A 21,469-nucleotide genomic window follows, 5' to 3' on the forward strand; every position below is an offset into this window, starting at 1 on the left:
CAATTTTCCATTCCACATTGAGCTTCGACGTGATGCTATTTTCTTGGAGAACACTTTTCAACGAGCATCCCTTCTGTGAAGAATGATTGGTTTTCTATGTACCTACTTGCTTTCACCGATTTATTCTAGTTCTAATTAGTTGCAAAGGAAAGTTTTACTACTACAGTACCACTTCGACACTTTTAATCTAAACATACAGAAATGATAAGGTGACTGACTGACTGATCTAGCAACGCACAGCTCTAACTACTGAAATGGAATCGGGCTGAAATTTAGCATGCAGATAGCTATAATTATGACGAAGGCATCCGCTAAGAAAGGATTTTAAAAATTCAACCCCTAAGGGGTGAAATAGGGTGTTTGAAATGTGTGCAGTCCACTCGGACGAAGTCGCCACCTTAACTAGTTATGAATAAAACAGTAGATGGAAGAAAACTAACATAATAATATGAAAGATGAATTGAAGTTTTAAGTTAATTAGTTAAATGGTACCTACTTAAAACTTAAATAAAAAATGTTTGTAAGTATTAAATTCATTTCATTGTGAAATACACAGCGATTATAAAGAAAGACAATAATTTTGGTGCGACCTTTTCCCGGAATTACATGCCCTTTATAATGAGAAAGCAAATGACATAATTTATGTGAAAACTTTTTACGACTTATTGCCATGCTTTACGTCTTTTGTTTTATATTACAGTAGGTACTAGCAAAAGTAGAGTACTAGATTTTGTTTTGTTTGTATTTGCAAAATCAAATTATTTAAATTTCCGATCCAATTTAAATTTTTTTTTAGGTTAAGGGTCACCTACTGACCATAAAATCACAAAATGCTAACAGATCCAGGTGGAGCTTCGATCGCAATGTTGAGGGAAAGTATTTGGCCGATAACTCGGAAACTAAGTTATTCAAACTATTATTGTAGAAAATAAAATTTCGCATCTTTTGTTTCCTGTAAACTTTTTTGTAAAACTTACCGTTTACGATTTATGGCCGATTGAATGAACCGGTTTTCCTATTTCGGCCTGTAACTTTTAAAATATTGGAAAAACCGATTCATTCAATCTGCCATAAATCGTAAACTAGTACCTAAGTAGAGATTTAATACTTGTTCTACAGCGGTTACCCAAGTATAAGTATTGGACGTTACTACTTATAAGCACCTATGTATAGTTTATATGCCGAAATAACTACTTTACCTGATATTTTCGTACAGGCAGACATATCCCTAGAGGAAAACACCGTATCGCTAAGTCAACGATGTTTGTACAAGAAATTCTAGATCGGTACATTTACATTTCTATGAGGACTAGACAAATATTTTATGTGTCTAGGTATTCGCTTTGAAGATGCGACGTTATTTTGGCAATTTTCCTCACAGAAACGCGAGGAAAGCGACTTCTATATAAAACTAGCTGCCCTGGCGAACTTCGTTCCGCCTAACAGTCAATTAATTTTTTTTTATTTTTCTCTCCGTAAGAACCATCCTCGTACTTCAAGGAATATTATAAAAAAAGAATTAGGAAAATCGGTTCAGCTGTTCTCGAGATTTGCGATGACCAACACATTTAGTGATTAATTTATATATTTAGAAGATAGGTACCTAGTAGGTACTTACCCCTAACCACAAATAAATCCCCAGCTTTTTGGACAAACCCATACTTTATAAGCTATTCAAGAGATACTTTATCTTGAAGCTGCATATCATTAGATATTCCCTCAGTCGCAGCATGTGTCTTGCCTGCCAGCTGTGCACTGTGCAGCCCGCAGCGAACAAGACAACTTTTGTGCATATTATATGCGTTGCATCCGCTATTGCATAGAATAGATAGAATAGAATAGAATTTATTTTATTCAAGTAGACTTATTACAAGTGCTTTTGAATCGTTAACTAGTTTAATTTACCACTGGTTTGGAATGCCGTTCCTACCGAGAAGAACCAGCAAGAAACTCGGCGGTTGCTCTTTTCAAGTCATCAATTTACATTATTATTATACCATACTGTACAAGCAATTGCAGCCCCGTGCATTGCTGGAGCGAGTCAAATGCAAGCACATTTTCACTCAACTAGCTTATGCTCGCGACTTCATCCGCGTAGACTACACATATTTCACACCCCTATTTTAACCCCTTAGGTGTTGAATTTTCAAAAATCCTTTCTTAGCGGATGTCTACGTCATAATAGCTATTTGATTTCCAAATTTCAGCCTGATCTGTCCTGTAGTTTGAGCTGTGCTTTGATAGATCAGTCAGTCAGTCAGCTTTTCTTTTATATACAGGGTGTAACCAGAACGCTAGCAAAAACGAAGACGGGTGATAGTACTGATGATTACTGATATTATGATAACCATAATAAAAAAGCAGAAAAAAATATCCTATATTTTGTAAAAGTTCACGATATATTGCAAATAAAACATCTGACTGACGAGAGGTCAACGTTGCGGTTGCGTAAGTAGGCCACTTGGAGTCAATGCTGCGTTGTATATGCGGCATTGACCCCAGTTTTGCACGCTATACATTGCGGGTTTGAAAATATTAAATCTAAATATATAAAAGGAAAAGTCCCTACAAGCAACCTATGTCCAGCAGTGGACGTCTATTGGTTGATGATGATGATGATGAAAAGGAAAGGTGACTGACTGACTGACTGACTGATCTATCAACGCACAACTCCAACAACTGGACGAATCGGGCTTAAATTTGGCATGCAGAATTTTGTTAGCATTTTAAAATCACAAGGGGATTCCTACAGGGGGAATTCTATGAAGAAGCTACTACGGCAAAAATGCAAGTATTCTTCATGACTTCAATCACAGAGTACAGTAGTTAATTACTTACATTAAATAGGAGAATCATTATTCTGCGGTAAAAGTACATACTTATTAATTGAAGCGTTAAAACAATTCAATTTAATAACAAACACACCTCGGCTATTATAAGTTGTTTTGTTCCCATTCTCGTTTTTTTCATCTTGAATTTTAATCTAGCTAGTGACGTTCCCAGGGGGAGAATTAGACGAGGAGCCAATTAGTCTCTGGGGGGAGGAAATTTATTAATTAAGCCATTCTCGAGCGAGGCGACGACTTGTGACAAAAATTAGTTTCTGCGGTTTCTATGGGTGACACTTCTGAACTTTTGTTATTGAACAATTAGCTAAAATGTGGCTTTTGTTAATTTGCAGCTAATTAGTGCAATGCTCCTTATTCACCCAATTGCGCAAAGCAAATAGTTCATCATCGTCATCATCATCATCAACCGATAAACGTCCACTGCTGGACATAGGTCTCTTGTAGGGACTTCTACACGCCACGGTCATGTGCCGCTTGAATCCAGCGGCTTCCTGTGACTCGTCTGATGTCGTCCGTCCACCTAGTGGGGGGTCTTCCAACCCTGCGTCTTCTGGTGCGAGGTCGCCATTCCAGCACCTTGGGATCCCAACGTCTATCAGTTCCACAAACTATGTGCCCTGCCCATTGCCACTTCAGCTTCGCAACCCGTTGATCTATGTCGGTTACTCTAGTTCTCCTACGAATCTCCTCATTTCTGATTTGATCACGTAGAGAAACTCCAAGCATAGCTCTCTCTATCCACACAATCCAGTTAGGTCCGATAATTTCGAGAAAGAAGTCAGCCGTCGAATCCTACTTGGTTGGGCAGCGTTCAGCTTCGAGATGCCTTCTTGTTCATAATTCCTCAGTGCTTGAAGACCCAAGTCTTCGATCAGTGCGTGTTGCCAGTGATGACATATGGATCCGAGACATGGTCGCTAACTATGGGCCTCATAAGAAAGCTCAGAGTCACTCAGCGGGCGATGGAGAGAGCTTAGTCCATAATATTTCTTGCTGACAGCATAAAATATAATAGCTAAACAATTTTTTTAAGCAGTTTATACCAACTCGACAGAAAAAGTTACACCTTAGAGGTAGATTTCTACAAACCGGTACAAACTTTTGTATAAAATTTATATTCACAACTCAAAGAGTCAGTTTTTCTTTAAAAAGTTATAAATGAATTCAAAGATAACCAAGCACCCGTCATATTAAATTAAAAAAGTGATAATGATATAACATTTAATTTAATTTAATTTAATTTAATTTAAAATAAGTTTATTGTTAATAGATTTACAGAGTGTAAGAATACAGGATACACTTAAAAAACAAAGGGCGACCTTATCACTAAAGTGATCTCTTCCAGGCAACCCATACTTAAGAACTTATAGAACTGTAAGATTTAACATTTTTTATCTTTCAACGTCCTTTAGCTGCAAGTATACCTATATACGCACTAATTACCGAGTGCGGACGCGAGAGGCCTCAACTCGAAACGTCGTGCTGTAAAAAAATATTTTACAAAAATATTTTTTTACAAAAAATAGTTTCACAGCGAGCCGGGTTGACGCCCTTGAAAATTACGCGCCGTGTTTCACAGATTTTAACGAGAGTAGCGATGAATTCAAAAATTTTGTAAGTTTTAAAATTGTTTATTTCAGATTTACTTACCTATATCATCCGAAAGAATTAGTTTGGTGTAAAATGCATAATATATCGTAATTTTTGACCGACTAAAAATAAGGAAGATTCTCAGTTTGAGAAAAGCGGTTAGACAGGCAGACATACTCTATTTCTTATCCATACTAATATTATAAATGCGAAAGTGTGTCTGTCTGTCTGTCTGCTAGCTTTTCACGGCTCAACCGTTCTTTTACCGGACTTTAACCGGTTTTTAACCGGATTTTGACGAAATTTGGCACAGACATAGCTTGCATCCCGGGGAAGAACATAGGCTATTTTTTATCCCGGAAAATTGAAGAGTTCCCACAGGATTTTTAAAAACCTAAATCCACGCGTACGAAGTCGCGGGAATCAGCTAGTTTATAATAAGTATAACATTGTATCTGACATTACATATAAGATTGTGTCTGATATATTAAACTCATAAATTACGTAGTATTTCATCAGATTTTTTCCTCATGTTAGCACATGACATAGACAAAGAGTGGAAGAGTCAAGTGTTATTTCCAGCGACATCGGAGATCGATTGAGGAAGCAATTTACATAAACAGGTTACGCAGACCGAGTCAAAGGAAAGTGACGAATATTCAAACGGACATTTTTCTCTGATTCTAATTGATTACGAATTAGTCGTCGTGAAAACTGGGGTCGTATCTACTAATGATTTTGACTTCGGATTTTTAACCGACTATAACAACAAAGCTATACGAGTACCTAGACGTATTTAATGGCTTTTAATTCGTTCAGTATCTGTATTATTGTATTTTGTTTTCTAAGTTTATGTCAGCAACCTAAAAGGCTTATGATTTATGATGGTTATACCTACTGGAAAATTACCCGTGTATTATTGTATATTAGTAACTAGTCCGTTGATACTAATACTATAAATGTGAGTGTGTCCGTCTGTTTCTTTATCAACGTCCATCCGTTTAAGCGATTTTGGCGTTCGGAATAGAGATAGTATCTCAAAATCTCTATCCTGAAAATCAAGAGTTTAACGGCCGCACTCAGAGTCGCTTAGTCGTTACTTAAGGCATTAATTAGTATGGATAAGGAATGCCTTAAGTAAGGATTAAGCGACTCTGAGTACGGCTGTTAAAAAAGCGAAATCATTTGTTTCGTACAGACATAGCTTAGGCAGGTACATGCCAGAAACGGATAGGTAGAGCATAGCCTACTTTTAATCCCGGAAAATCTAGAAGTTTTTAAAAAAACTAGGTAGGTATATCCATGCGGACGTAGTCGGGGTCATCATCTAGTTATCTTTAGAAAATTCACGATGAAAATTATTAATAAAGAAATGGAACAAAAATTGCTCTCAAGTCCGATTGTTAATTTTATTATTTGGCACTACAATCTTGTACCCATGGTTAATTTAAACTTTTGAAAATTCTTACCTCGTTGCCATCGATATTAATGACAAGATATGGTCAAGCGAACAAAATTTTTCACGGTTTTGGAACCAAATAAATCAGCACCACCTCTTAGATACTAATGAACGACCTGTTTGAAATCCAGACGTCACTGGGGTTGCATTTGTGCTAAAGCACCACTGAGTCGGTGCCATTTTGTTTATTCAATGGCCCTGTCCATACGAAGTAATATATAAGTCAATGCTCGTTGCTGTGTATTTACAAAACCTTTACGAAAGAATACCTGCACAGCGTTTTTTAAATACCCAATTTACTTATCCAATTTGTTTTGCCCATATAAAAGAAGTTTGTTTTTCTAGAAAATCACATCCCGAAAATCCTTTAAGAATAAAAAAATTTCAAACAAGCTACGCAAGAAAACATTTTTTGTAAAATGAATTTATTCGAACTAAATTCGACGAGCAAAAATTGGTTTTACAAAAAACAATGTAGCTCTCAATATACGCCTGTAGTCATAATAATCCTTTGTCTATTAGCCAAGTAAAAAAGTTTTCTTATCCTTTTCATGTTCCTACAAGAAATAAGAAAAGTTTATTAATCACGAAACTAGAGGTAATCTTACTTTAGTATCGCATTAATACACGCTGAAATTTTAGTGGTTGTCTTCCCGCGGCAGAATGATTTGCTCTCAGTAGTAATATCGAAACATCGAGTCAAACTTAAAAATATAAAATGTTTTTGTTTTGGAATACATAATTGCAAAAAAATCATCAACTCGAAAGTGTGAGAAACAATAGTAATTCACTAGACATAACGTGAATAGTAGGTAGGTACACATCCACTCGAACGTTTAGACTTTAGAGCAAAATAAGCTCTAGCACTCACTTTTTCGTTTTATACGAGTAGATTTAGATTAAAACATAATACATAATATTTACACAAACTCCAATGTTCCGCTAGTTTGCTCAAAAACTTACACGAAGGTCTAAACCCTGGCTAGGTAATGTAACAACAAAGGGATTTTTCCGCTTTGTAGTTCGTATTCACTCGCGTCAGTTGTCCTCAAATATTCACTACGTAGCTTTAAATATTCCCGTGTCAGGACTCGGGGCTCCAATTACAAGCACCCTGTAGTTTTTGTCGATACGCGGCGGCGCGGCGCGGCGATGCGAGCCTCAATTCCGTCTCGTCCTTTTTTCGACGTAACGGAAATGAAAGACTGAGGTCTGGAATAATTTAGATGAGACTTTTATAAGGCTATTTTGGGATTCGTTTTTAATTTTTAGGGTTCCGTATCCTCAAAAGGAAAAACGGAACCCTTATAGGATCACTTTGTCTGTCTGTCTGTCGGTCTGTCAAGAAACCTACAGGGTACTTCCCGTTAACCTAGAATCATGAAATTCGGCAGGTAGGTAGGTCTTAGTAGCAGACATTTGGGGAAAAATCTTATAACCGTGAATTTGTAGTTATATACAAAAAAAATTAAATTGTGGTCATGAACTAAAAATTAGTATTTTCAATTTTCGAAGTAAGATAACTATATCAAGTGGAGTATCATATTATGAAAGAGCTTCACCTGTGCATTCCAAATTAGATTTTTATTTATTTTTATGTATCTTAGTTTTGAATTATCGTGCAAAATGTCGAAAAAATACGACTGTAGTACGGAACCCTCGTTGCGCGAGCCTGACTCGCACTTGGCCGTTTTTTCGTGATGTGTCTGTTAAGAAAAGTAAATCAAAACCTATTGAGTACTTCCCGTTGACCTGGAATCATGAAATTTGGCAGGTGCAGTCTAGTCATGCTCTGTGGCAGGTAGCAATGTCTTATAACACAATACGATGTCAATGTGTCGATGACGAGGAATTCTTTAAGGGTACGTACCTCGAGGCAAGGCCTCCTTACTCAGATGGGGTGTAGGGCAACTTAGTGCCCCTCTGAGCCAGTATTTCGCCAGCTAGGGCCTGCCATTCTTGGCTCAAGGACCTGGGGCTCGTTGTCCACGATGCGAGCGATGGTCGCTTCCACGCGTGCAGGTAATGTCAGTTCGGTGTTTGTCGCCGTGTGCGGAGGCGGTCCGGTAGTTCTCGCGTCGTCGTTGTCGTCGCTATGGTCACCTGCGTGTCGCGCGCATGACGATGAGCAAGAGCTTACGTGGTAAGGGAAGCCCGTTCGGCGCTCGCCGGTCGGGAGATGAGTGCTCGGAGCAATCAGGTCTGGTGTATATAATATTCCCGACCAACATCAGCTCTCTCAATACCTTTGAATGGCGTTTAGTATGTCCAAAATAACCAAGGTCACGGTATAAAATAATACGAGATACGTCTATGATGTACCGGGTGTTAAAAAAAAAATACATGATATGATCGTAAATAATAGAAATGCAACGGCGAAAATAGCACACGGTAGAATTTTAATAATATAAAAATGATAGTACGTACAGAAAACTACCGCGGCTTAGCTCGTAGGTCGGCACACAAAATTTGTAGGGTCGTGGTGTTACGTTGATTTCGGCCTTTGCCCTAGCGGCAGTAATGTGTACTCCCCTTGTGTTGTCGGCCTCGTAGATGGTGTGAGGCCGGGAGTTCGATGTCAGCAGATGTTGCCGTGGGTACCCGGTGCTGACTAGATGATGGAGTTTGCTGATGGGGTTTAAACCCGCCTTTAAATCCAAATCAAACCAAAAAAAAAAAAAACAAAACCAAACCAAATAAATTAAGGACTGTGTTTTTTCTTTTCAGACAAGTGCTCGACAACGGCACGCTCTCGTTCCTGCCCTTCGCCGCGGCACAGTACCGACAGGACGTCCACAGCACGGTGTACCGGTGCCGCGCACACAACACGCACGGCGCCATCGTGTCGCGGGACATGCGCACACTTGCAGGTCAGCTCTGCTCACATGCAAGTCCTACACAATAGTACGCAGACGTTACAGCCTTTTACTGCGGCGCTGTTAGGTACTGTCAAGACATCTGCGTTGTCACAACTAGATTGACTAGGGCAGTTCGACTTGTGGACAATCCCAAACTAACCAGCTCGTTGGAAAGCCAAAAGCACAGTAGACATGTAAACTCTCTTTGCGTGTTCTATCGACTATACACGCTGAAATTTTAGTGGTTGTCTTCCCGCGGCTAAACGATTTTTCCTCAGAAGTACTATTGAAACATCAAGTTAAACTTAAAAAATAAAAATGTTTTTGTTTTAAAATAATTTAAAATAAAAAACATCATCTGGAAAGTGTGAGAAACAATAGTAATTTACTACACATAACGTGAATAGTACTACGATACATTCACTCAAACCGCGCTGCCAATAAAGTGAAAAAGTTTAGAGCAAAATAAACTCTCGTTCGTAGTGATACGGCATAAACTAGCCTGCACGCATGCGGTATTACTATTGGTTCGAGGTCTCATTCTAGTTTTGTTTTCTCGATTGTGCCATTTTTGACTCTAATATTTTTTATATTTATAAATCGTTTGTATATATACCTTGACAAAATCATTTTGCTTCGGGAAAACAACCATTAAAATTTCAGCGTGTATAACGGAAAGTGTTCTGAATTTGTTGACTTTTGACCTAATTCCACCTTTCATTTTCTACAGTCGCACCGTATGATTTATACATGAAAAAAAACACCCTCACCACTTGATTGGTATACCTCGACCACCCGTTGTATCAGAAACGCAGTTACTTAATAATATCAGGTGACCCACTTGCTCGTTATTTACATATTTTGAAAAAGTCACACTATCCGACATCAGTACACTTATTATATTAAGTGTAGGTACTTTAAAAAAAGTACACTTATTATAAATGTGAAAGTGTGTTGGTTTGTTGGTTTGTCCTTCAATCACGTCGAAACGGTGCAACGGATTGACGTGATTTTTTGCATGGGTATAGATAAAGACCCGGAGAGTGACATAGGCTACTTTTTATCCCGGAAAATCAAAGAGTTCCCACGGGATTTTTAAAAACCTAAATCCACGTGTACGAAATAGCGAGCATCAGCTAGTATATAATATACGGGACTTAAAAACCCCCCATGACCATTTGGACCTATAACATAAAAAACTACGGCATCTGCATCACTGGTTCAATAAAAATTTAAACTAAAAATGCAACATCATTTTACACAGCGAAAAACCTTCCCTATTTTTAATTTTCCTTTGTTGTCAACGTGAATAAAATACCCGCGAAAAACATGTCAATGTTGAGTGATTACTACTGGGAGTTAAAGCGTCGTGTTAAGTGTTAACCCATTGTTAACTCAGCTGTTAATGCACACCATTGCACCCTCATTTTATCCAAGTGACAATTATTTTAAAGATGCCTGGTCCAAGATCCCAGCACCGCCAGACGTTCCTATCTTTGATGAGAAACAAATGATGAAAAATGTGTGGAATTGAGGTGTGCTAGTGTGTTTAACGTAAGCATAATATTTGTCAGCCTGTTCCGATGACCAATTTGAAATTTATCAGTTACTAAAGGTACGTAAAAAAATTCTCACTTTTCGTAAAGCCCGAATGCCGATTTTTGTATATGATTTACAGAATATTGTTAGTAATTAGTATTCAACACTGCCTTACCCTTCCCATCTCGACGGTAATTTCTGCCAGACGCTTTAAATTCTACGTTACTGAGTCTAGTAATTTTTATATTATGATACTAAGCAAATACAAAATCTAAACTAAACATAAAATCTGGCGTCGTCTGGCAGTACTTTAATATTGCACCTCACACTATATCCAAGTGACAATTATTTTAAAGGTCCTTACTTTAAAATACGTATGAATTAAAAATCACTCGACACTCCTCCACAGTCTTTACAAATAAAATGAAAAAGAGACGATTTATATACATGGGAATTTACAGCGTATTTCTAAAGAGATAATGACGAGAGTCCCGTGTACCGTGAGCGATATATCGAACCCATTTAGTATCAAGTAGCAGACGCCGCTTGTTAAAACGACGCATCCCAGCGACTCGCCTAACGAAGTCAGTAGAGAGTTAAAAAAAAGGTGAAAAGTGGCACTAAACCGATCCTGACGTTGTTTTAAGCGCAGAAAGTTTAGAAAATACAATATACTTTCAGAAAATACAATACATTTTCTGTTGCAGAACGATTAAAAACTTGAATTAATCTACAAATATTAATCCATACTAATACTATTTTTTTAGATCATCAAAAAGACAATAATCCAGTTAAAACTCTGCCTATTGTTAAGTGCATAGCTGAAAGTGCAACGATAAAAGTAGAATTATTTAAATTAGGGCTTTAAAATTATCAAAATTACCTCCGCCAATGTGCCTTAAAGCCAGGGACACATCTAGCGGTAAAGCGCTCGTGGCATTCCGCTTGCGAACGCGTCATATCCATTTTTCAAAATTCCACCCCTAAGTGGGTTAAATGGGGGACGGAAGTTTGTATGAAAGTCCGTCATTTTTCAAGTTATTTGCATGAAAATTGGTATAGATTTTTGGTTACAATAATTGAAGAATTACGTGTTTCAGGATTTTTGGAAAATTCGCCCATAAGGGTGGTAAAATAGGGGATGAAAGTTTGTATGGGAGTGTTTTAATTATTGATATTATTAACTTGAAATTTGGAAAGTAGGTTTTTTCTTGAGGTTACGTGTCAGCTAAGAAACGACTATGAGAAAATCCCCCCCTAAAGGGAAATGGGAGTTGGAAGGTTGTATGTGTTATTCGGTGCTGTTCAGGGTGCGCGTCCTGATGTTATAATGTTTGTTTCTGAAAAAAAAATGCCATTTGTTTCCTGTAGGCCACGCGGGCGAAGCCGCGGGAAGAAGCTAGTATTACAATAAAACTTAAAGCTAATCTTATCTAATTACTATACAAATCATACCCGCGTGGAATGGTGCCAAGAATACTGGCTGCATTTCTGCGCTGGACAGCCAGGCTGATCCTTTGCGCAAAAAATGAGCCAGCCCTTCTGTCACCAGATGAGGCTATTAATCGCGGTGAAATGTCTCGTAAACAATTTTTAGGACTAAGACTCCATGGCCGAAGGGTCTCCACGGCAAACGGAACAAAAATATAACTCTCGATAGGCTGTTGATGATAAACGATTTGATTGTGAGTTTTGATTTCCGCATGCGAATATGTCCGTGCGCATTTTCCGCTAGATATGGATCCCTTGGCCTAAAACTTGGTGATTCGACGCACGTCTCGCCAACTGCATGATTGCGGAACGGGACGGCATACTATTATCGAGGCTTGGCGACCAGCTCGCCTGTAATTTGCTGTCATGTGGAGTTCACTTGAGTCTGCCCTCTCCACTACGTTCCATGTTCATGTGCATGTCTGATATAATGGGCTTGATTTTTTGCTAGGAGTCTAAACCAGACATGCCCGGCTGAGTTTTTTGTGAAACTTTATAGGGTTCCGTACCTCAAAAAGAAAAAAGGAACCCTTATAGGAGCACTTCGTTGTCTGTCTGTCTGTCTGTCTATCTGTCTGTCTGACCGTTTGTCGTGTCTCCTATAGGGTACTTCCCGTTGACCTAGAATCATGAAATTTGGCAGGTACCTGGGTACCTTATAATCCAAGTTTTGAAACCGTGAATTTGTGGCTACATCACAAGAAAAAAATTAAAATGTGTTCATGAACAAATATTGCTATTTTCAACTTTCAAAGTTGTTAGCGCCAGTGTTTTGGGCACAATGCCCATAAATGACCATTTGGACGGCGTATATTTCTTGTAAATATAAATTTTTTAGTGATAAGTTTTTCTGTATGTATATTATATTACTATATAAAGTTTTTTTTTTTGTTTTTTTGACTTGTAAATTTATACTTTCAAAGTAAGATTACTATATCAAGTGGGGTATCATATGAAAGGGCTTTACTTGTACATTCTAAAACAGATTTTTATTTATTTTTAGGCATAATGGTTTTTGATTTATCGTGCAAAATGTCGATAACATACGATTTACGTACGGTAACATACATGTAGTACGGAACCCTCAATGCGCGAGTCTGATTCGCACTTGGCCGGTTTTTTGTAGTTAAAACTACACGTCGTTTCAAACTACATTTAACTCATGTGGAAATTTGCATCTCTGTGTCCAAACAATTTTAAGTTTTCGTGATGACTGTGACGCCTTGCCTGCTCATGTGACATATTTAAACTAAGGTTATTTGAATCTCAAATTGCAGATGTGTTCTCCCACCACACTATTTCTATAGGTACGAATATGTACATAATATTATGATTCACCTCCTCTAATTATACGAAACTAAAATTCCTGGTAAATCATTTTCATCATTCTATATCGATGCGATTATATTGACTGTTGCTTTTTAACCGACTTCCAAAAAGGAGGTGTTTCTCAATTCGGCCGGTTTTTTTCTGTATGTACAATGTACATACATTAAAAAAAGTGTAGGTGGTGGTACCATTTTAATTTCTGGATCCAACTCCTCAATCCTGATGCTGCAGGGTTACTGCCCGCCGCCGTTAAGTTATCAAGATTCAGGAAGTGTTCATAGTAAAATTATAACAGTGCATAATCAATATATTTTTGAAAATTTACTGTACGTTCATAAAAACATAAATAAATTTTTAAAAAAAAGTGACTGTCATAATATAAATACTAGAAATAAAAATAAACTTGTAATTCCCGCCTCTAGGCTCAGTAAAGTTAGCAATTCATTTGCTCGTAATTCCATACGTTTCTATAATAAGCTTCCAGAAGACATATTGGAGATGTCTCTCAACAAGTTCAAAGTTTTCATAAAACGTAAACTAATTGAAAAATCCTATTACAATGTAAAGGATTATTTAAATGATAAGCAAGCTTGGGAATGAGTTGCTTAACGACTTTGTGATAGTTCTAATAAGTTTCAATAATTTTGTAAAGTGGTGATAGTAAAAAGAATACCCGGCTGAGTTTGTTGTGGGCTCTTCTCAGACCTGGGCGCGTTTGGAACCCTCGTAGCTTTAGTTTTAAGTTTGCGTTATAATTATCACCACTATATCTTACAAATCTAACACTATACCAGACAATCAATAAGAGTAATTTATTACCTATTTTGAATAAATCATTTGACTTTGACTTTGACTTTGACTTTGACTTTGAATTAATGTTGTAGGTACCCCTTATGTATGATCCCTTAATCCAGCAGCACTGCGTCTCGTCTCATATCGTCTGTGTACAGGGACTGCCAACGATGATGCGCTTTTCAATGCGATTCCAACGCCATAGACTGTTACCTGAACTCTATTTTACGATTCCCGCATCGTGTCGGGTGTTGTAATGCTCTACACAACACATAAGCCCCCAGAGCGTGGCTTTGTGACGTCAGAGCGTTACAAAAGCCTTTGAATAGGCCGGGATTCGATTTATTTACCAATATTCAGAGCTAGGCCTTTTAACACTCACGCCCTTTGTCCGCCCCAACCACATGCCGGGTGAGGGATTAATTTTATAGTTTAACTAGCTGCCCCGGCGAACTTCGTACCGCCTACCAGTAGATTCTTTCAAAAAGAATCGGCGAAATCGGTTCAGCTATTCTCGAGATTTGTGATCAGCAACACATTCAGCGATTCATTTTTATATGTAGAGACTAGCTTATTGCCCGCGACTTTGTCTGCATGGATTACACAAATTTCGAATCCCTAATTCACCCCTTTAGGTATTGAATTTTCTAAGTGGATGCCTACATCACAATCACAATAGCTATCTGCATGCCAAATTTCAGCCCGATCCGTCCAGTAGTTTGAGCTGTGCGTTGATAGATCAGTCAGTCAGTCACCTTTTCGTTTTATATATTTAGACTAGCTTATGCTCACGACTTCGTCCACGTGGACTACACAAATTTCAACCCCTAGTTCACCCCTTTAAGGATTGAATTTTCAAAAATCCTTTCTCAGCGGATGTCTACGTCATAAAAGCTACCTGCATGCCAAATTTCAGCCCGATCCGTCCAGTAGTTTGAGCTGTGCGTTGATAGATCAGTCAATCAGTCAGTGTGGAAGTCTCTACAAGAGACCTATGTCCAACTGTGGACGTCTATCGGTTGATAATGATGTTGATGATGAAACAAGTAGAAAATTATTTTTATGAGTGTTTACTTGTACACTTAATTGCAAATTTTTTTTTTTTTTGACTAATATTCCCATTTCCTCTCCAACTAAGCATGAAGCTTGTGCTAGGAGTAGGTACGACAAATAGTGCAACGGGCGGGATTTGAACCGTCGACCAATCGGTTTTCAGTCCACTCCTTTACCGGTTGAGCTATTGAGGCTCTGAATAATTAGTAACCGGGTAGTGATTAAAGCCAACTTCACAGCGAAGGGCCGTGTAATTAATGAGCTGCTTCGGATCGCATAATCGCCGCTTCTGCGCAGCTCGCAGGTTTAGCGCAAACCTATGTAAAGACTGGCTAATTGCTGCGGTTAGCGGGATTTTTATTAATAACTAGCTGATGCCCGCGGCTTTGCCCGCGTGGATTTACGTTTTTCAAAATCCCGCGGGAACTCTTTGATTTTCCGGGATGAAAGTAGCCTATGTGTTAATACAGGGTATAATCTATCTCCATTCCCATCCAAATCCGTTTAGCCGTTTTCGCGTGGTTGAGTAACAAACATCCAAACATCCACACTTTCACATTTTATAATAAGTATTAGTAGGATTAGGATTAGGATAAATTAGGATAAGAATTAGGATCTTTGAAAAACGCTCGGTTTATTAGCTACTTCAAAAAGGTGGGTGCCCAAGGAGTCACACCCAAACGTGTAACAGTGTGACTCGTTCGGAATCTATCAATTTTTAGAGTTTCGTACCCAAAGCGTAAATAAAAACGGGCCAAGTGCGAGTCAGACTCACGCACTGAGGGTTCCGTACTACAATCGTATTTTATCGACATTTTGCACGACAAATGAAAACTAATATGTCTAAAAATAAATAAAAATCTTTTTTAGAATGTACCCGGTAAAGCCCTTTCATATGATACCCCACTTGGTATAGCAATCTTACTTCGAAAATCTAAAATAATGTAACCACAAATTCACGGTTTTCAGATTTTTCCCCTAATGTCTGCTATAAGACCTACCTACCTGCAATATTTCATGATTCTAGGTCAACGGGAAGTACCCTGTAGGTTTCATGACTGACGGACAGACAGACAACAGAGTGATCCAAAGGGTTCCGTTTTTCCTTTTGAGGTACGGAACCCTAAAAAACAGTCTATGGTAAAGGTAAAGGGCACTAAATTTTGAATTACATAGAAAAACGAGTACAGTAAATTATCACGTAGATTAAACTTGTAAAAGTTTCTTTCGCAAGTCCAAAGCGAGGTTGCCGAACTAACAAAGCACATCGCATCAAACTTCGAAGTCACGTACCAAGCTAATGTGGTTATCGTTACAATAGCATACATTGCCCGTTCAACATCATTGTATTGACGTGATCATGGTGCATAGCCAGCGATGTTGTTCGAAGCGATTGTTTGCGGCCGCAAGTTGGATGTTATCTCGTTATTGGTGTGCTTTAAGTTAGCTGGCAACTGGAGCGTAGTTTCTGGTTTGTGGTTTTGAAGCATAATAAGTACGTTAGTTTTCGTGTAAACTAATATAACTAGTTTTCGCCCTGAAATGAAAGTACTTAGGCCCGAAGTAGACTCGGGCTGAGGTCTATAGAGCGCACCTTGGATTTACTCAGACTTAAACGAGACAGATTTACGTGTGATTTACGTCTTAAGTCTAAGCTAAGTCAGAGTGCACTCTATAGATCGCACCCTAAGTGACTTCGTTTGGCTTTGTCAATTATTTTACACAAGAAACATAAAGAATTAGTAAAAACCGGCCAAGTGCGAGTCAGACGATAGAGAACGTTTTGCATTATAAATTTTGCACTATGATGGATAAAAATAAATAAAAATCTGTTTAAGAATGCACAGGTGAAGCCCTTTCATATGATACCCCACTTTGTATAATTATCTTATTTCGAAACATGAAAATACTAATTATTATTAGTTCATAACCACAATTTAATTTTTTTTGTGTGATTTAACCACTAATTCACGGTTTTGTCCCCTAATGTCTGCTATAAGACCTACCTACCTGCCAAATTTCATGATTCTAGGTCAACGGGAAGTACCCTGTAGGTTTCTTGACATACAGACAGACAACAAAGTGAAAACTAAAAACCAATAAAACCTGTCCACTGCAACTTTTAATATCGTTCTAAGCACTAGATTAGAAGTCGTTGTGTAAGCTTTCATAACTTTATTCCTGCACTAGCTGACCCGGCGAACTTCGTTCCGCCTAACAGTCGATTCAAATTTTTTAATTAAAAAAAAAAAAAAATCAATTCACTATCAGAAATTCTAAAATCCCCACGATTTAGGACTTCAGTACTTTGCAGCATCAGGATTGAGGAGTTAGGATCCGAAGTTCAATGATGTAGCCTATGCTTGGTACCTAAAATAATTTTGCATCATCCGCAGTTCCTGAAACATTATAGTTTAGGAGTGCTGTACCCTACATCATCAGGGTTGAGGAGTTGAGACTTGAAGTCTGAGAATAAAGTCGTTGCTTGGTACCTACAATATGAATTCACTATGAACACTTCCTGAATCTTGATAACTCAGGCGGGCAGAAACCCTGCAGCATCAGGATTAAGGAGTTGAATCCAGAATTTTTATGTGACCACCACGAAAACTTTTTTTGTTGATTTAAAAAAAATATTTGCAAATCGGTCCAGAAATCTCGAAAAAATCGATGTAGAAAAAAGAACCACCTCCTTTTGACAGTCGGTTAAAAGCCGATGACCTTAAAATATTAACGGAACAATCTTTAAAATATTCCCTTTCTAACAAAAAAAGAATGAATGAAATCGGACTACGCGTTAATGAATTACAACTCAGTATACATTTTAACTTTCATCCCCTCTCCTACGGGAACCATGCTGAATTTCGGGATAAAAAGTATCCTATATTCTTCCTCATAGTATGACCTCAAATCGTACCAAGTTTCATTGGAATCCATTCAGTAGTTTCAGCGTGATGCGCGGCCGTGATACAGACAGACAGACAGACAGACAGACAGATAGACAGACAGACAGACAAAAATGAAAAAAATTACCGTTTTGGGTTCAGTATCGATTATAGAGTGCCCTCGAAAAAAATTTTTCAAAATATCTTCAATGTACAGAATTTGACCTGTTACAGTTTTATTATAAGTATTGATTGATTGATTGATTGATTGATGATTGATGATGATTGATTGATAAAGTCTAGGTATTTCACAACAAGCACGTAGCAATGTACATTGCTTTGGTAGTTTTAGTTATAAAACTTTCTTCTATACGGAGCATTCTAACTAAAGCCGTTGCAATCAAACTTTGAAGTCACGTACCACGATGATGCGATTATCGTTGCCATCCAATGCTATCACATACATTGCCTATTCTGCGACATTGTATCGACGTGTTGTGTGAACGTGGCGAGCAAGGTAGTTTAAAGTGTTCATATGTGCCCTCTGAAATGGCAAGGTAGCATGGTAGTTACGTAATTTGAGAGACTTGTTTGTACGGCTCGTAAGCCATTATGGCTTCAGGCTTTATAACAGGACTGTATTGGCTCTGTGAGCTAAAAGTTGTTATATTTTTTGTATTAAAGATTTAAAGGCATGTTAGGTAGATTTATGAGAGTTTTTTAGGGTTCCGTAGTAAACAAGGAACTCTTATAGTTTCACCATGTCCGTCCTACTGTCCGTCCGTCCGTCCTCGGTTAATCTCAGAGACTATTAGTGCTAGAAATCTGTAATTTGGCACAGGTATAAATATTAATCACGCCGACAAAGTGGTGAAATAAAATTGCGATAAATATTCTTTTAGGGTAGCTCCCCTACATGTAAAGTGGGGATTAATTATTTTTTCTCGTCTACCCCATGGTGTGGGGTATCGTTGAATAGCTCATTTAAAAATACTGTGGGTGTGGGAACATCATTTTTCGATTTATAGATCCGTTTGTAAAATATGATGTTTTAAAGTGCAAATTTTTATTAGAGTCATATATCCCCCTCTATCAGCCAAATGGTAGTATATAGGAACATGAAAAAATTCACAGCAGTAGTATATATAATCAATTTTAAAGGAAAACTATCATGGCTTAGTAGGGTTCACAGGTTAAGCAGTTATATCTGTTTTTGTGACTACGGAACCCTACACTGCGCGACGCGCGTGGCCCGCCACGCACTTGGCCGGTTTTATAGAGTTTTTATTAGTTACTGAAATCGTCCGCATGGATTTAAAATCGTAAAAGCCCCATGGAAACTCTTAGATTTGTCGGCCTTTCTCCTTTACCTGTGTGTGCGATCAGTTTAAACACCCTCATTTTTAACTTCCGTGACACGTAATAATCTGTACCTACATACTGGAAGTGAAGGAAAACTGACTGACTGACATAATATTATGTACCGCAACCAGCCAGCTAGTCATGTGGGTACGCTGATGTCCGCGACTTCTACCGCGTGCACTTAAGTTTTTGAAAATCTCGTGTGAACTCTTTGATTTTCCGGGATAAAAAGTAATCGATTTCACTCTCGAAGTCTTTAGTTTGAAAAAATCACGTCGATTCGTTGTTCCATTGGGGCGTGATTGAAGGACAAACCAAGAAATAAACACACTTTCGTATTTATAGTGATATACATGTATAATTATGTTTTGCTTTGTTATTGGGGACAGTTCCCTAAATGAATATTTTCCCAATATATGATATACTGAAACAATATTTCATGAAACAATACTGGGAAACCATAAATTACAAGGATGGATATTTATGAAACGCGCGTCACAGCGGTGACGTCATCAATCAGCTGGAGGACATCGATTTTGGAAGTGGAATTGAGAGTGTCGACAATTTTATTTATTATCTTCATCTTCTATATATATAAAAGGATTGACTGACTGACTGATCTATCAACGTACAGCTCAAACTACTGGACGGATCGGACTGAAATTTGGCATGCAGATAGCTATTATGACGTAGACATCCGCTAAGAAAGGAATTCCGAAAATTCAACCCCTAAAGGAATGCTATAGGGGTTTGAAAATTGTTGTAGTCCACACGGACGAAGTCGCGAGCATAGGCTAGTCCTCGCAAGTCGATAGACGTTGTCTATCGTTGGTCTATGGTGCTAATTATGCAAGGTGACTATAATGGTGACCTCGCATGCTAAAGCGCAGCGATTTAAGACCCCTTCTAAATCATAATTAACATGACTAATAGTAATTATTAACGCGTAGCAAGCGTAGCACTGTAGTACGCGTAGCAAATGCTACGAAGCATCGTAGACCCTATTTTTTAACCGACTTCCAAAAAGGAGGTGGTTCTCAATTCACCTTTTTTTTAAATGTATGTACATCGATTTTTGTGCCTGGGCTTTTACCTGTGTATCAAAATAACTGCCTTGTCATCATCATCATCACTACTGAGCACGAGGAACACCGGACGTTGTGTACCGCAATGTGTCTCACTATCACACGTCATTCGCTGAATAGATGTTTGAGACATAGGTTTGCAGTCACCTCACTGACTGTCACACGAAATTGTCACTCCATACGTAGTTACATGCTGTGCTAGCCTAGTGGTTAGGACGTCCGCCTTCTAATCGGAGGTCGGGGGTTCGATCCCGGGCACGCACCTCTAACTTTTCGGAGTTATGTGCGTTTTTAAGTAATTAAAATATAACTTGCTTTAACGGTGAAGGAAAACATCGTGATGAAACCTGCATGCCTGAGAGTTCTCCATAATGTTCTCAAAGGTCACGTGTGAAGTCAATGCCAATCCGCACTTGGCCAGCGTGGTAGATTATGGCCAATATAATATCATATTAATATTAATATTATTAATATGATATTATATTATATATTATAATATTAATATCATATTAATATTAATAATATTAATATCACTTTTGTGAAAATTTATAATTTTAAGTTGTTAATTTTTGTAAGTATGTTTATGTTAGTTTGTACTCGTATTTTAATTAGTGTAATTGGCTTTATGGCCGTTCTAATTAAATAATAAATAAATAATAATAATAATAAATAATGGCCAAAACCCTTCTCACTCTGAGAGGAGACCCGTGCTCTGTAGTGAGCCGGCGATGGGTTGATCATGAATTTAGATACAAGTTAGACCTTGACTGCAATCTCACCTGCTGGTAAGTGATGATGCAATCTAAGATGGATGCGGGCTAACGGAAGGGGTAAACCCATACCCCTTTGGTTTCTACACGGCATCGTACCGGAACGCTAAGTCGCTTGGCGGTACAGCTTCGCCGGTAGGGTGGTAGTTAGCCACGGCCGAAGCCTCCCACCAGTCCAGACCAGAAATTTGGAAATTATTCAATTCCAAACTCTTGCTGGGAGTCGAAACTGCGGCCTACCACTAACAAGACCACGGCGCTTACCACTGCGTCAGGGAGGTTGTCGGTTTATATTATACAATACTTTTAAAATCCCGTGGGAACTCTTTGGTTTTCCGGGATAAAAACCGCCTGTGTCCTTCCCCGGTATGCAAGCTATCTCTCTACCAAATTTCGTTAAAATCGGT

The 21,469-nt window shown here is 38.2% G+C and overlaps 1 protein-coding gene across 1 annotated transcript in view; it reads left to right on the forward strand.

The window, feature by feature from the left end:
* The window catches only part of LOC138403626 (cell adhesion molecule Dscam1-like), a 117,483-nt gene that overhangs the window by 77,626 nt on the left and 18,388 nt on the right, over positions 1 to 21,469 (forward strand). The window contains exon 4 of the mRNA XM_069504880.1: positions 8,626 to 8,768. Coding sequence (XP_069360981.1) covers positions 8,626 to 8,768 — 143 coding nt within the window. The remainder of the gene's footprint in view (positions 1 to 8,625; positions 8,769 to 21,469) is intronic.

Source organism: Maniola hyperantus, chromosome 2 (genome assembly GCF_902806685.2).
Source record: "Maniola hyperantus chromosome 2, iAphHyp1.2, whole genome shotgun sequence".
NCBI classification, from domain to species: Eukaryota; Metazoa; Arthropoda; class Insecta; order Lepidoptera; family Nymphalidae; genus Maniola; species Maniola hyperantus.